Genomic DNA, 14,002 nt, shown 5'->3' with positions numbered 1-14,002 from the left:
AGTCTTCGCCTCGTTAAAACTTCCTTAAAGTGCTCGACGCAACATGACAACGAGCTTTTTAGTCCTCTCATGAATGGTTATTGTAAGTAAATAATAACATAACTTGTTATCTTTGATAAGACCTTTATCAGGCATCGCCTGAAATAAGATAAGGTTTTATTGTGTGTTATAGTGTAATAGTTTTGCCTCAACGTCTCATGTGGGTTTTATCAAATGTCTCATGAATAATCAACAATGTCACGTGACGATGATGATAATTAATAATTCCATCAGCACACGTTCTGTAAATATCCTCACCCCGGGCTCCGCGGCCCATTTTAAAGGCAGGAATTAGATTTTTATTTGCATTCGCCCTCAGCGGCAGCGGGTTGCTCAAGAGCACTTACAGTAATCCCGACGCTTCCCGATTTACTGACACACACGAGGAATCATCCTCGGACGTTGCCCTGCTCCCGCACGGTCAAAGTTAATCACGCCACTTTCTAAATGATGCTAAAAGAAAAATAATGAGCTGCACATGTGGTTCCCGGGGCGAGAGCGGCCCCGGAGGTAGAGCTTTATTTATTCACCGCGCTTTAGTTAATTGGATGTGTTACAGGAGCAGCAGAGTCCGTTCGGGAAACATATATTAGGCAACGCTCTTTCAATAAATCACAAGATGCCCATTGCTCGAGAATACAGGAAACCGACGGCACACGCGCAAATGTGCGAGTTTGAGCCGCGGATCAAAGGCTGTTGCGTCACAATCTGGTCCCATACGTTCCGCTTTGATTCAACTTTTCAAGAATGGAACCCGCGACTACCAGGAAGCCGCCCAGCAAAGGTCACGCCGATTATTTATGGGCACTATCTGTCTCAGCACGCGGGCGCGCGTGCTCGCGCGGGGCGTGCGTGTGTTTACTGGAAGGCGCTCCGAGCGCGGGGGGCGGAGCCTTACGAACATCGGCTTTACTCATTGGCAACAACCTCCAATAACCTTCCTCCACACTCGGCTGGGCTCCTCTCCGGCTCGGACCGCCGCTGACGCATTCCTCCGTCCAGGAAAGGAACCCACACACTTTCTGGATACTTTACTGCGGATTTTAATGCCTGAGTTAATCATTTTTCTGGCACTACTCTCGGGTAGTTTGCATCGGCTCTCCTTTGTGTCCGAGCGGCTGCAGCGCCGGGCTCAACAAATCCGCAAGGTAAGTTTAAAGGCAGCGGCTGCGGCTGCAAATGACCGAGATAATTGATGTTTGGGTGGAAATGGAAGCGGAGATCCAGGCTGGGATCCGGTGGGCGCCACCGAGCTGGGTAGAGGCGCATTTTCGCTGCTGTGTGAGCGTCAGTGACCGGAGCGGCGCTTCTCTAGCGGCTCCGAACCGTCCTGCACTGGCCGGTAAATCCGCAGCCTCCGGGGGTTCCGAGCAGCGCGGGACGGGACCCCCTTCTGGTCATTCTGAAACCGGAGAATGGTGCCTCTGTGTCGCTCCCCGTGCAGGGGAGAGGGGGGTATTATTTCACGCAGGAGGAGGAGGAGGGGGGGGGGGGCAAAGCGCGCCGGGCTCTTTCTCCGTGACCCCGTTCGTGAGGCCCCTTGTCGCGGGAGGTGCGAGCGGAGGCGGCCGCGGCCCCCAAACCGAGCGCCCCCCGCCTGCCCGTGACTCACGCCATGACCGCGCACCAGCCTGGAGAAGTGGGGCTGAATTCGCGTCCGTGACCAGGGATCCTTTTCTGGCATAATTCCAAGCTCGTTGACCTAATATGTACTCCGTCCCTTCCCCCCCCCCCCCAGCTGTGTTTAGGTGCCCTCTCCCAGCCCCTCTCTGGATGCGTCAGACTCCTCTCCCCCGGGGCCCTGGACCCGGTGTGTGACCCCGCCACCCTCAGCCTACGCCCCTCCGCCTGGCGCCCCCCCCTGCTCCGAGCCCGCCCTCACCTGTCCACCTCCACCCTCCTCTTGTGGGCCCCCTGCCTCTCCACCAGCAGGCGGAGGCAGGGGGCCATGGCATCATGGTAACCTTCAACGGACCAAAAGCCCTCGCCATGAGCAGCGTGAGGTCAGCGGACGCCAGGGTTCAGGGGTCAAACTTCACCCCGCATCACTTCAAGCCGTTTAGCTCAAACGAGCATTACCAGCAGGTCAGTTCCCCTCGAGGACTCCAGATCCCAATCCTGGTTCTGGTTCTGTACTAACACGTTGTGCGCGTCTTTTCAGGTGATGCGCGCCTTACGGAAGCTCCAGGAGAGTGGCTTTTACTGGGGGGCCATGGGGGGCCGGGAGGCCAGCTCCACGCTGCGCTCCGAACCACCCGGTACCTTCCTGATCCGCGACTCCTCCGACCATCACCACTTCTTTACCCTCTCGGTGCAGACGGCCCGAGGAACCAAGAACCTGCGCATCCACAGCGAGGGGGGGGGGGTTCTTCCTGCAGCCGGACCCTCAGAACGCCCACGAGCTCCCCCAGTTTGACTGCGTGCTGAAACTCATCGCGCACTACATGGGCAAAGGGTCGGAGGCCGGAGGCCGGGGCGGCGCCGGCGCCTGCGGGGGCGACCCCGGGGGGGCCGAGATGAAGGCGCGCAGCGTTTACTTGATCCACACCGGCGGAGAGAGGATTCCTTTGGAATTACGTCGCCCCCTTTTGACTTCGCTCTCGTCCCTGCAGCATTTGTGCAGGACCACCCTCAACAATCGGGGCCTGGGGAGGTCAGAACAGTCCGAGCAGCTCCCGCACACCATCAAAGACTACCTGGAGGAGTACGACGCTCCTATATGACCGTGGCGCCGCCACGACAAGCGCCACTTGATTTGAAGATGGCACACAAGGGTCCCGGGGGGGGTCCCGGATCAGAGTCTTCGCTATGCTAATCTGAGGAGAGTTTTTCATCAGAATCGGCTAATCTCGCCATTTTAAACGTTGACAAATGTATATATCGTCCGGGCCGAGCAGCCCGATCTGAGTCAAAGAGTTACCTCGTCTACCTGGCCGAGCGGAAACCGCCCACGAGACCAGTGGGGGGTGAGGTCAGAGGTCAAAGGTTCCTATGACTGACGCAGAGCAGAGCCTCGTAGAACATTAACCTAGTAGATATTAACGATGGCCGTGGTGGGGACGCACCCCCCGGCCCCCCGTGGGTTCACCTCCGCCCTCAGTCTCACCACCGTGCAGAGGTTGGCAGGAAAGGCAAAGTCCAGAGAGGGAGGATGAGCAGTGTTTGTTTGTTTGTGTCTCTGTGTGTGTGGTGTGTGTGTGTGTTTGTGTGTGTGTGTGTGCACGCATGTGGGTGTGTGTCTGTGTGTGTGTTTGTGTGTGTTTGTGTGTGTGTGTGTGCACGCATGTGGGTGTGTGTGTGTGCGCGCGTGTGGGTGTGTGTGTGTGCGCATGTGGGTGTGTGTGTGTGCGCGCGTGTGTGTGTGTGTGTTCATGCGTTTCCACCGCTGCTTCCCGCAAATGTTGCCTCCCAGAGGGGAGGGGGGGGGGGGGGGGGGGGCACTCGCGTGCACAAGCTGCACATACAGGTACAGACCAGGGTGGAAGAAAAAGGAAGGCTTTAGGGAGCATCTCCTCCCCCTCCTCCTCCTCCTTTAGGGAGCATCTCCTCCCCCCTCCTCCTCCTCCTTTAGGGAGCATCTCCCCCCCTCCCCCTCCCCCTCCTCCTCCTTTAGGGAGCATCTCCTCCCCTCTCCTCCTCCTCCTCTAGGGAGCATCTCCTCCTCCTTTAGGGAGCATCTCCACCTCCTCCTCCTCCTCCTCCTCCTCTAGGGAGCATCTCCACCTCCTCCTCCTCCTCCTCCTCTAGGGAGCATCTCCACCTCCTCCTCCTCCTCCTCCTCTAGGGAGCATCTCCACCTCCTCCTCCTCCTCCTTTAGGGAGCATCTCCTCCCCCTCCTCCTCCTCCTTTAGGGAGCATCTCCACCTCCTCCTCCTCCTTTAGGGAGCATCTCCACCTCCTCCTCCTCCTCCTTTAGGGAGCATCTCCCCCCCCCCCCCCTCCTCCTCCTTTAGGGAGCATCTCCTCCCCTCTCCTCCTCCTCTAGGGAGCATCTCCTCCTCCTTTAGGGAGCATCTCCACCTCCTCCTCCTCCTCTAGGGAGCATCTCCTCCTCCTCCTCCTTTAGGGAGCATCTCCTCCCCCTCCCCCTCCTCCTCCTCCTCCTCCTCCTCCTCTGAGACTAACGCGTTGTCAGGGGACCAAGAGCAGCAGATCTGTAGTTTAAATCCAGACCGACTCCAGAACTGTCAGCAGAAGCGTGAATCTGTGGAGGAGCGGGAAGGATCCAACCAGGAGAGAAATGAGGGAAATGGGATTAGGAAAAGGGAAGTGGGGGCCGGCCTGGGGGAGGAGACATACTGTTATACAGCAGCGTGTGATCCTGGTGATAAACTTCAGGGAAACGGTCCCACCAGACGGCGCCTGTGAATACAGACCCGGGCCGTCGGAGGAGGAGCTCCTCCGCTGCCTTTACACCTGAGCGTCCTCGCTGTCCTGCGCAGCGTCCTGGCAAACGTGTCCTTCTGTCCCCATGTGTGTGTCCCTCGGTCACGGGGACCCGGGGGCGGACACGGCCGTAACGCTAAAGAGGTCTGGCGCCGCTCTGACCTTCCTCCTTTCATCCGAAACCCCGATTAGCTCCAAAGATCCTCAAACAAAAGAGAGAAAAGGCTGCGGAAGAGGCGGATTTGATCGGAAATGCTTTTTTTGTGTGTGTGTTTGACGAGGGCTCGTCCGTTCCCATGATCCCCGGAGGCCAAACAACCGTCGGTCTTCGTCTTCTCCCAGTTCTTAGGTGTGTTACAGCGGTGGACCTCACCTGTAATGTGAATATGTCTTTTATAAAGACTGCCCCCCCCCTCGCTCTGGCCACTAGTCTGGCAGGAACACAAGCTTGTAACACCTGAAATGACAATGCACCACAGAAATAAACAGAACGGAGGCATTGCACATATTTATATTTCTAAAAAAAAAATGAAAAAAAACCCAGTAATTTATATTAAAGAGCACTATTTTTACAAAAGTCAACACCTTTGTTCTGTGTGTTCTGTTTCTTCCTCATCGAGTCAACATTTCCCGCTCTAGCTCCAGCTCGCTGTAATATATTGTCCCGCAGGCTGTGCTCCATCTATTCCAGATTATCAACTGACAACGGGATTTCCTATTCAAACAAAGTGGTGTTTATCCAGTCTGCGGGGTTTTAACGGGCTGGGGCGAGCACGAGGCGCGTGCATCACAGGGTTAAAAGGACCGCAATCATCACTTCTTGTTTTCAGGGCATTGTGGGTAAATTCTTTAGGCATAAGAGAATATATAGAACAGGGCGGGGGCACTGTTTTCACAAAGTCTTGAGCCCAACACAGTAAAACAAAGGGATTCCCAGAAGCACACAGTTATGTTCACACACACACACACACACACACACACTCTGACACAGCAGTTACTGTGTAGAACGCTCCGTTTGGGCTGGACCTAACCGAAAAGGAATGCGGTCGGGTTTTATACATCCTGTTCCAGGAGCTGAGCGTTGATGTGTCCTTTAGTGTGTGTTTGCGTACGTGTGTGAGGTCAAACAGGTGAAAGGGTCCACGTGGAGAGAGGATTTATGACCTTAGCGTGGAGCGGCCGCGGGTTTGGCCCCTCACACAGGTCATCTATCTCTGTGGGGTCCTTTTGCTACAGGCTAACAGCCAGTTTAAGAAAAATGCTAACCTGTTATGGCCAGCGGGGGGCGCTGTGCCTGGAGCCGTCTCACCCCCGGGGGCTATTTTACCGTGCGGTGATGTAAGCTAGCTTCGTCAATGTCGCTGGCGTAGAACAAGGTCAACCAAAGCGCACGAGAGACGCCGTGACGGCACCGGCGACAGTTGTTACGTGAACGACCGGATTTATCGACCCGGAGGCGCCGACTGAAGCGTTCCCGAATGTCTGTGTGGGATCACTACTCATCCGGGCGTCCCGCCCACGCCGGGGGCGGCGGCGGATCGTTTCTCCGGGTTATCTGACCTGGACGGTTTGTCACCCTTCGGTTGGAGGAAGACTTGAGCAACAGGCCCTTCCAGACAAAACTGACGTAGCTGCGCAGACAGAAACGAGGCCTCTTCCCAAAACCCAACCAGAATAATCCAGTTTTACACACAAACACACACATTGTCTAAATAAGCCAGCTCAGCGCGCCGTGACTCACGTTCTGTTCCCCGTCGCTGCTCTGGAATATTTCGCTGGTGTCCTTCTCTCCTCTCGTGAATCTCACACTCATTCAAAGTCTTTCCACCATGATTCACTTTTTTGGGGCAGTGACTTTCCGCGTCCGGCTCGGCGGTTGTCAACAGAGGCCCGGGCCAAACACAACAGCGGCTACGAACACGACCGAGGCCCCGCCGTGGGGGGAGGGGGTGGGGAGGGTTCTCCAAATTCCAGGCTTCAGAACGTCCACACAAAGGAGGCCGTTTGCCCCCACAAAGCACATCCAGCAGCGCTGTGATTGACGGCAAATCACACGGCTTAATAAAGGTTTCTGAGCCAATGTCAACGCTGTCAGCTGGAGTCGGTGGAAAAATATTAGCGGGCTTGAAATGTGCCCCGCGAGGAGCCACCCGCAGTGGTCTTCCAGGAAGGGTCCGGCTCCTGCTGATTGCCTCTTCCAGGAAGGCTGTTTTGTTCTCTGATCGGTGCTTATAGGTTGGCCCATCAGCTGGCGTATTGTCACAGCCGCTTCTGATAAAGCTTGAGCAGCTTCCAGGAAAGCAGAGATTTACCCTCCAGCATTCCATCATTCCTTCAACATCAGTGCACGGAGAGGCGAGGGAGAGAGTGTGCGTGTGTGCGTGCGGAGGGGGGGTAATAACAGGGACAGGGATCAATAAAAACCATATGGGAGGCGTGCGGTTTGATGCACGCGGCTGTGTCGGTGTGCAGGACGTGGCCTCTAAAACACCACATCCTGCCCTCGCAGGAACACCTGGACCTGGAGCAGGTGTGTGGGGCCGTGCTGGTTCTGGCCCGAGGAGGCAGAACCAGGCAGGAGTCGTCCCGCTCCGTCCTCTCACAGCTGTCCAAGCAGCGGCGAGAGGCTCCAGCGCTTTTACCGTAACGCCGTGGCCTCGCCCCAAGACCTCCACCAGGCTCAGGTGTCGCTGTGTCGCGCACACACACACACACACACACGCACACACGTGTGAGCAGCAGCACATGCACATACAGATGTGGTGAGTAAGAGCCTCAGCGCCACAGATTAATGGGCGTTTGCGTCACTGTTGGGCTGGAACAGCTGCAGCCGTGAAGCTTTGATCCAAAAACCACGTTTTCAGGTCACCTGACAGGTTGAAGAGCGAAGCGACGACGTTCAGGAGAGATCAAACTGATAAACCTGGACCAGGACGGTGGGGGGGGGGGGGGTCAGTGAGTCCCACCACAGTCCAGATGTGGAAAAACGTGGAGATAATCATCGTTGAAGAGCACAAAGATCAGGTTTAGAAGAATGGAATACGTCGTCTTCGTTGGATTTTCTGTCTGACTGGAGAATGAACCGTCTGAACCAAACCCACAGAAGCTGATGTACCACAGCACATGTGTGTGTGTGTGTGTGTGTGTGCACGTGTGTGTGTGTGTGTGTGCACGTGTGTGTGTGTGCGCGCGTTTACAGGAAGAGCTCATTCATTAGAGGCTTTTCATTCTGAAAATTCATTTCCCTGCGAAATGAGAAAATTAACACACATGCACACACTCCTCAGGTTTTAGAATGATCACAGAGCTGTGTGCGTGTGTGTGTGTGTGTGTGTGTGTGCGTGCATGTGTGTGTGTGCGTGTGTGTGTTCCTGTGTGTACGAGCCAATCAAAGAGCAGTATAGACACAGAGCCCCCCAAGTGCTGCTGCTTTATAGGCCCCAGCTTCAGAGAAGTCACATGACTTCCCAGAGTGAGAGAGCAAGAATGGGGGAGTTGGGGGGGTGGGGGAGTTGGGGGGGGTAATGTTAGAAAGTGGGATGCAGATGAATATAAGGAGGTCAGGAGAGAGCCGGGACGGCTGTGAGGGGTGAACACGAGGTCTGGGAAATGAAGGGTGCCTGACAAAAGGGAGGCAGGAGTAAATGATGTAAACGAGATGCTGTTGTTATTGGAAACGGGCTTTTATGGGCTGGTCAATATCGCAGCTGAATGAAGCGTACGAGAAATGACAGCGAGGAGGTGAATGAATGCTGATGAGAGCCCCCCCCCCCCCCCAGGATGCTGTTCACATGCAGCGGAGCGCTCGTGCACCATCCTCACACACCACTCCGAACGCTGCACGTTGTGAGTCAAGGGTGTGTGTGTGTGTGTGTGTGTGTGTGTGTGTGTGTGGGGGGGGGGGTTAATAATGCTGCCCCCCTTCCAGGCCCTGATGGCGACACCTTCCGCAGCACCCCCCAGAGCCACCAGTTCAGCTCCGTTATGGTGAATCAACGATGGGCTCAGTGAAGGAGGTCTGGGGGGGGGTCTCCTCGGCTTCCCCCTGCCTGAGCGGGCAGAGCTGGTGCGGGATGAACACATTTGTTTATTCATCGGGCCCGGCTATTTTCAGCCCAGTGGGTTTATGGTTATTGGAAAGGCGTCGCCGTCTCGCTCCTTCCCAGAAGGAGTCAATATTCCTCTCTCTCTCCTTCCTTTCTCTCGCTCGGCCCATTTTTCTGTAATTCCATGTTTTCTCTGTAACGGCTCCGTCCCCCGTGCATGAGCGAGGGAACCTGGAAGGCTCCTGAGAGGATCCACACACACACACACACACACACACACACACACACACACACACACACACACACGGCCAGAGGGGGAAGTTACTGGTTCCATGTCTTCATTGCTCACCGGTGGTTCTGGGGGGACTCTGGAGTCCAACTCTGGCTTCTTTTACAATGTTGATTCTGGATAACGACTTTAATCAGGACTTGTTGCCACCATAAAACCCTCCCGTTACTGGCAGCATCCAACTGGGGCAGCACTGGTGGGACGGTTATTACGAGGGGGGGGGGGGGCTGACAGTGCCAGAGGAGACGAAGGTGAAGGTGAACCCCGACTGGTGTCACCCATCACCTCCCAAACCATCACACACGTTCTCTCCCAGCATCTGCTGGGGAAGAACTCCCGTCTGCCCAGTCCCTCCCATCGGAGCCAACGAAGCGTCCATGTCCTCCTGTCCTCCTGTCCTCGGTGTCCCCTGTCCTCCCCCTGCCTGGCCAGAGACCTCCTCCTTCAGTCAGTGGTGGAGTCCACGCTGGCTCGTCTGGTGGGTCGGACGAGCGTCTCCTGGTTCAACCATCTTCTCTCTGAGTTTCTGGAATTCTCACCTTCATCTAAGCTCCTAAACTAAATTGAGTGACTTTAATTGGAGGGCAGGCAGGTTCTCTGGGATCTCCCTGGGATCTCCCTGGGATCTCCCTGGGATCTCCCTGGGATCTCCAGCTCCTCCCCTGGCTAACGTCTGTGTAGCCAAGCTTTGATCAGCCTGTGACCGATTTTCTGTGGGAAAACAAATTGAACCAGATGATAACGATGGTTCAGAAAACAGAGATGAAGTTATGAATAAATAAATCTTTGCCGTATTACAAGGTGACCTTTGGTTTCTTTGTCGATTATTTTTCATTGCTTTTAAATATTTAACATTTTCACCAAGTTATAAATTCAAGGAAAACAAAATGTAATTAAGATAAAAATCTGGCCAGAAAAACACAAACTGGTGACGACTTTTTTCTTCCTTCTAGAGCATCAGCTTCTCTATTAAAACAGAATTATTGTTTTTTAAATGAACAAAAAATAAACCTGCACTCGCGGGCGCCACCTAGCGGCCGTTGCTATGAAGCGTTTGACAAATGACAAACATTAAAGTCGTCATTAAGAAACATGGCCCTCCTGTTTACAGATGCAGCTTTGCGCCACCTAACAACGAGTGAGGTTATTGAACACTTTAGACTACATGACTGTGAATATTAAATTGGATTATTTTAATGGATATTGCAGAAAAACGACTCTAAACCTGTTTCCATCCATCACAGTAGCAGCAGCTTACATCCCCCCGGATGCTAATGCCACACTCGCTATTAACAAACTTCACATTAGCCAACAACAAACCGCCCACCCGGAGGCTGAATTTATCGTTCGGGTGATTTCAACCACACAAACCTAAAAACACTGCTTCCTAAAGTCCACCAACATGTTTCCTACAAGAGGAAACAAAACCCTGAACCATGTTTACACAAACATGGCTGCAACACCCCTCCCCCCATCTAGGACAGTCAGACCACCTCCCTTTGTTCCCCACCCCTCATCAGTGAAGACCACCAAGGTGTCACCACCATAGACAGCATCACAGCCACGAAGATGATCACCACGGACCCCAATAGGAAGCCATGGATGAGCAAGGAGGCGCGTCTCCTCCTTCCTGAATGAGCTTAACAACCCTTATGCTCGTTTAGAGAAGGACAGCAACAGCAGAAACTGCCTCCAGGACCCCACTGCCTCCAGAAACTGCCTCCAGGACCCCACTGCCTCCAGAAACTGCCTCCAGGACCCCACTGCCTCCAGAAACTGCCTCCAGGACCCCCGCTGTCTATGCAGCCCTGAGCCGGATCAACCCACACGAGGCTGCTGGTCCTGACGGCATCCCTGGACGTGCGCTCAGGGCATGTGCAGAACCACTCGCTGGGATTTTTACGGACATCTAAAACCCGTCCCTTGCCTACGTGGTGGTTCCGACATGCTTCAAGGCCATTGCCATTGTTCCAGTACCAACACATTCCAAGCCGTCGTGCCTCAAGGACTACCGCCCAGTAGCACTCGCCTCCGTCTGCGGTTCCTGGCACACCTGCAGGACTACCGCCCAGTAGCACTCGCCTCCGTCTGCGGTTCCTGGCACACCTGCAGGACTACCGCCCAGTAGCACTCGCCTCCGTCGGCTGTTCCTGGCACACCTGCAGGACTACCGCCCAGTAGCACTCGCCTCCGTCGGCTGTTCCTGGCACACCTGCAGGACTACCGCCCATTAGCACTCGCCTCCGTCGGCGGTTCCTGGCACACCTGCAGGACTACCGCCCAGTAGCACTCGCCTCCGTCTGCGGTTCCTGGCACACCTGCAGGACTACCGCCCATTAGCACTCGCCTCCGTCGGCGGTTCCTGGCACACCTGCAGGACTACCGCCCAGTAGCACTCGCCTCCGTCGGCGGTTCCTGGCACACCTGCAGGACTACCGCCCAGTAGCACTCGCCTCCGTCTGCGGTTCCTGGCACACCTGCAGGACTACCGCCCAGTAGCACTCGCCTCCGTCTGCGGTTCCTGGCACACCTGCAGGACTACCGCCCAGTAGCACTCGCCTCCGTCTGCGGTTCCTGGCACACCTGCAGGACTACCGCCCAGTAGCACTCGCCTCCGTCTGCGGTTCCTGGCACACCTGCAGGACTACCGCCCAGTAGCACTCGCCTCCGTCTGCGGTTCCTGGCACACCTGCAGGACTACCGCCCAGTAGCACTCGCCTCCGTCTGCGGTTCCTGGCACACCTGCAGGACTACCGCCCAGTAGCACTCGCCTCCGTCGGCTGTTCCTGGCACACCTGCAGGACTACCGCCCCATAGCACTCGCCTCCGTCGGCTGTTCCTGGCACACCTGCAGGACTACCGCCCAGTAGCACTCGCCTCCGTCTGCGGTTCCTGGCACACCTGCAGGACTACCGCCCAGTAGCACTCGCCTCCGTCGGCTGTTCCTGGCACACCTGCAGGACTACCGCCCAGTAGCACTCGCCTCCGTCGGCTGTTCCTGGCACACCTGCAGGACTACCGCCCAGTAGCACTCGCCTCCGTCGGCTGTTCCTGGCACACCTGCAGGACTACCGCCCAGTAGCACTCGCCTCCGTCTGCGGTTCCTGGCACACCTGCAGGACTACCGCCCAGTAGCACTCGCCTCCGTCTGCGGTTCCTGGCACACCTGCAGGACTAAAGTCTTAAAGTGTAGCAGAGACAGAAACGAGCGCCTGTCAGCTGGCCTGCACAAACTGCCCAGGAGAAACCAGAACCCACCCGAATTACAGGCAAATTTAACTTTTCCCCCGCTCTAGTTAATATGGGAGTGAATGGCAGAAGGGAGCCGACTTACGGAGCGCTGATTAATTCAACATTGTAAAGTTGTAACACAAAGTGACATTGGCCAGGTAGCTGAGGCTTGTAGCTACAAAGGGGTGTATTTTTATGCTAGTACAGCTTCTGAGGCAGAGTTTTAATGCGGGTCTTTGGGTCACGTGGTCCCTGCTCGAGCCGCACCCATAGACCCCAACGTTAAACGAGTTGGGAGGGAAATTCCAGGCCTCGAACATATGACCCCTGTGGGGGCATATGGAGACCCAGGGCTTTGAGGGTTTACGTGATGAATCCTGACCCTTTTGGCTCCATGTTAAAGTTTGGATGGTGTTTCTAGGTGAATGTATAACAGAGCTGTGGGCCCTCAAAACGAAGTAAAAAAGCAGGAACTTTTGAGGCTTTGACGACCTCATAAACGGCACGACCCACTCATGACCACAAGATGGCGCCATAGCTGAATCCTGGACCTGCAGCTGATCAGATTGGACCCTCAGAAATTCCCTTTAAACTGTATCGATTAATTCACTGCTGCTCGAGGAACCCAGAGTCCCCAAAGCCCCCAAATATATGAATATGTAAAGCACTTTGACAAAACCAAAAATACTTTTCTGTCATTGCGTAAAACAACGTACAACGAATCCTGGAGCACTGCTCCCTTTGGTGTTTGCACCAGGATATAAGAAATTAAGGGTTCAACACAAGGATACTAAATAAATAGAAATTAAAATACGATACAATCCGGATCCGGGTGGAATGGGGGAAGCAAGCAACGTTCTGGGCCGTGCTACACCACAGTACAAAAGCTGCTTCTCCGTATTCTACCCTTTCTGTTATGCTAATTTAACCTTCACGCACCGACCTGATGCCTGCAGAGCTACAGATGAGTGCTGCTTCAGATGGAAGCTGCACTGTTTGCTCCCACTACAACCATGGTAACGTCGTTGCACGGCTGGTTTCTACACCCTTAAAACTAATAATGCTGGGCGACCTCTCCCACATACACACCTATGAGCAGGAGAGTTTAGCAGTACCTGCCCCAGTACCACTGACGGCTCAATCAATCACTATTTCCCAACATTTCACAGTTTTCAGCTGTTCAGTACATTATTGAACTGTAACTGTAAAAACATTTAAAAACTCTGAAACTCCTAAACCATAACAGCTGCTGCTGTTGAACCTGTTTCTTGATCTTTCCATCAACACAAAGGAGCTGAAAAACCTCATATTACTCTCTCAACACTGAAATGTTATTTCAGCTTCCGTTCTCTTTTTCCAAACTTACAGCAGCCCTTCGCCAACTTGAGGCTAGATCTAGTTACCAAAGAGGCCTCTGGGGCCATAAATCAGCAGGACAAAATGCTGGACTTGCTTAATGATTTGCATTCATTCAATTTTCAATTAAATTAACCCCCCCAGCCTGATTCCTGAACATTTTCCTTGCTTTAATGGCTCCATGGTCCTCTGTCTTTAAACCTCACCACGACATTCCATTGGCTCTTCTTTTATCCACCAAGTCTCCATCTTAAATCAACTCATTCATACTGCTACAACTATCCACACACATACAAGCGTAATGTGTTCTGGACCATTACGGGCCGGGAGAAGCCACATGGTCACAGAGTGTTGGTACATACTGATCTCAAAGTGTCATCTCGCGTTAGTTTACCTGTCGATGTCATATTTCTCTGTATTTAAATGACCTGGCGGTACTTTAGGGGTGTTTTAAGGTCTTTGGAAGGACATTTGGAGTGTATAATGTGGACAGTAATCCATAATAAACATGGCTGCCCTCTCATTACTGTCTTGACTTATTAACATCTTATTATTATGTTGTGTTGTATTGTAGGTTATTGTAATAATAAAGTATTCTTGGTGTTAATCCAGATTCCTTTTCTCCCAGGAGGGAAGGTGTGGTAACTAAAGTTC

At 54.0% G+C, this 14,002-nt stretch overlaps 1 protein-coding gene across 1 annotated transcript; it reads left to right on the top strand.

The window, feature by feature from the left end:
- The first annotated feature begins 907 nt into the window (after positions 1-907).
- LOC101079037 (suppressor of cytokine signaling 3) lies at positions 908-3,672 on the top strand. The gene is given in 4 exon segments (XM_074084941.1): positions 908-1,187; positions 1,778-2,124; positions 2,201-2,395; positions 2,397-3,672. Coding segments are annotated over 3 exon segments (690 nt in total). The 5' UTR covers positions 908-1,187; positions 1,778-1,995; the 3' UTR covers positions 2,763-3,672.
- The last annotated feature ends 10,330 nt before the right edge of the window (positions 3,673-14,002 follow it).

Source organism: Takifugu rubripes, chromosome 1 (genome assembly GCF_901000725.2).
Source record: "Takifugu rubripes chromosome 1, fTakRub1.2, whole genome shotgun sequence".
Classification (NCBI taxonomy): Eukaryota; Metazoa; Chordata; class Actinopteri; order Tetraodontiformes; family Tetraodontidae; genus Takifugu; species Takifugu rubripes.
The sequence above is the reverse complement of the archived record's forward strand: the minus strand, read 5'-3'. Positions and strand labels throughout refer to the sequence as shown.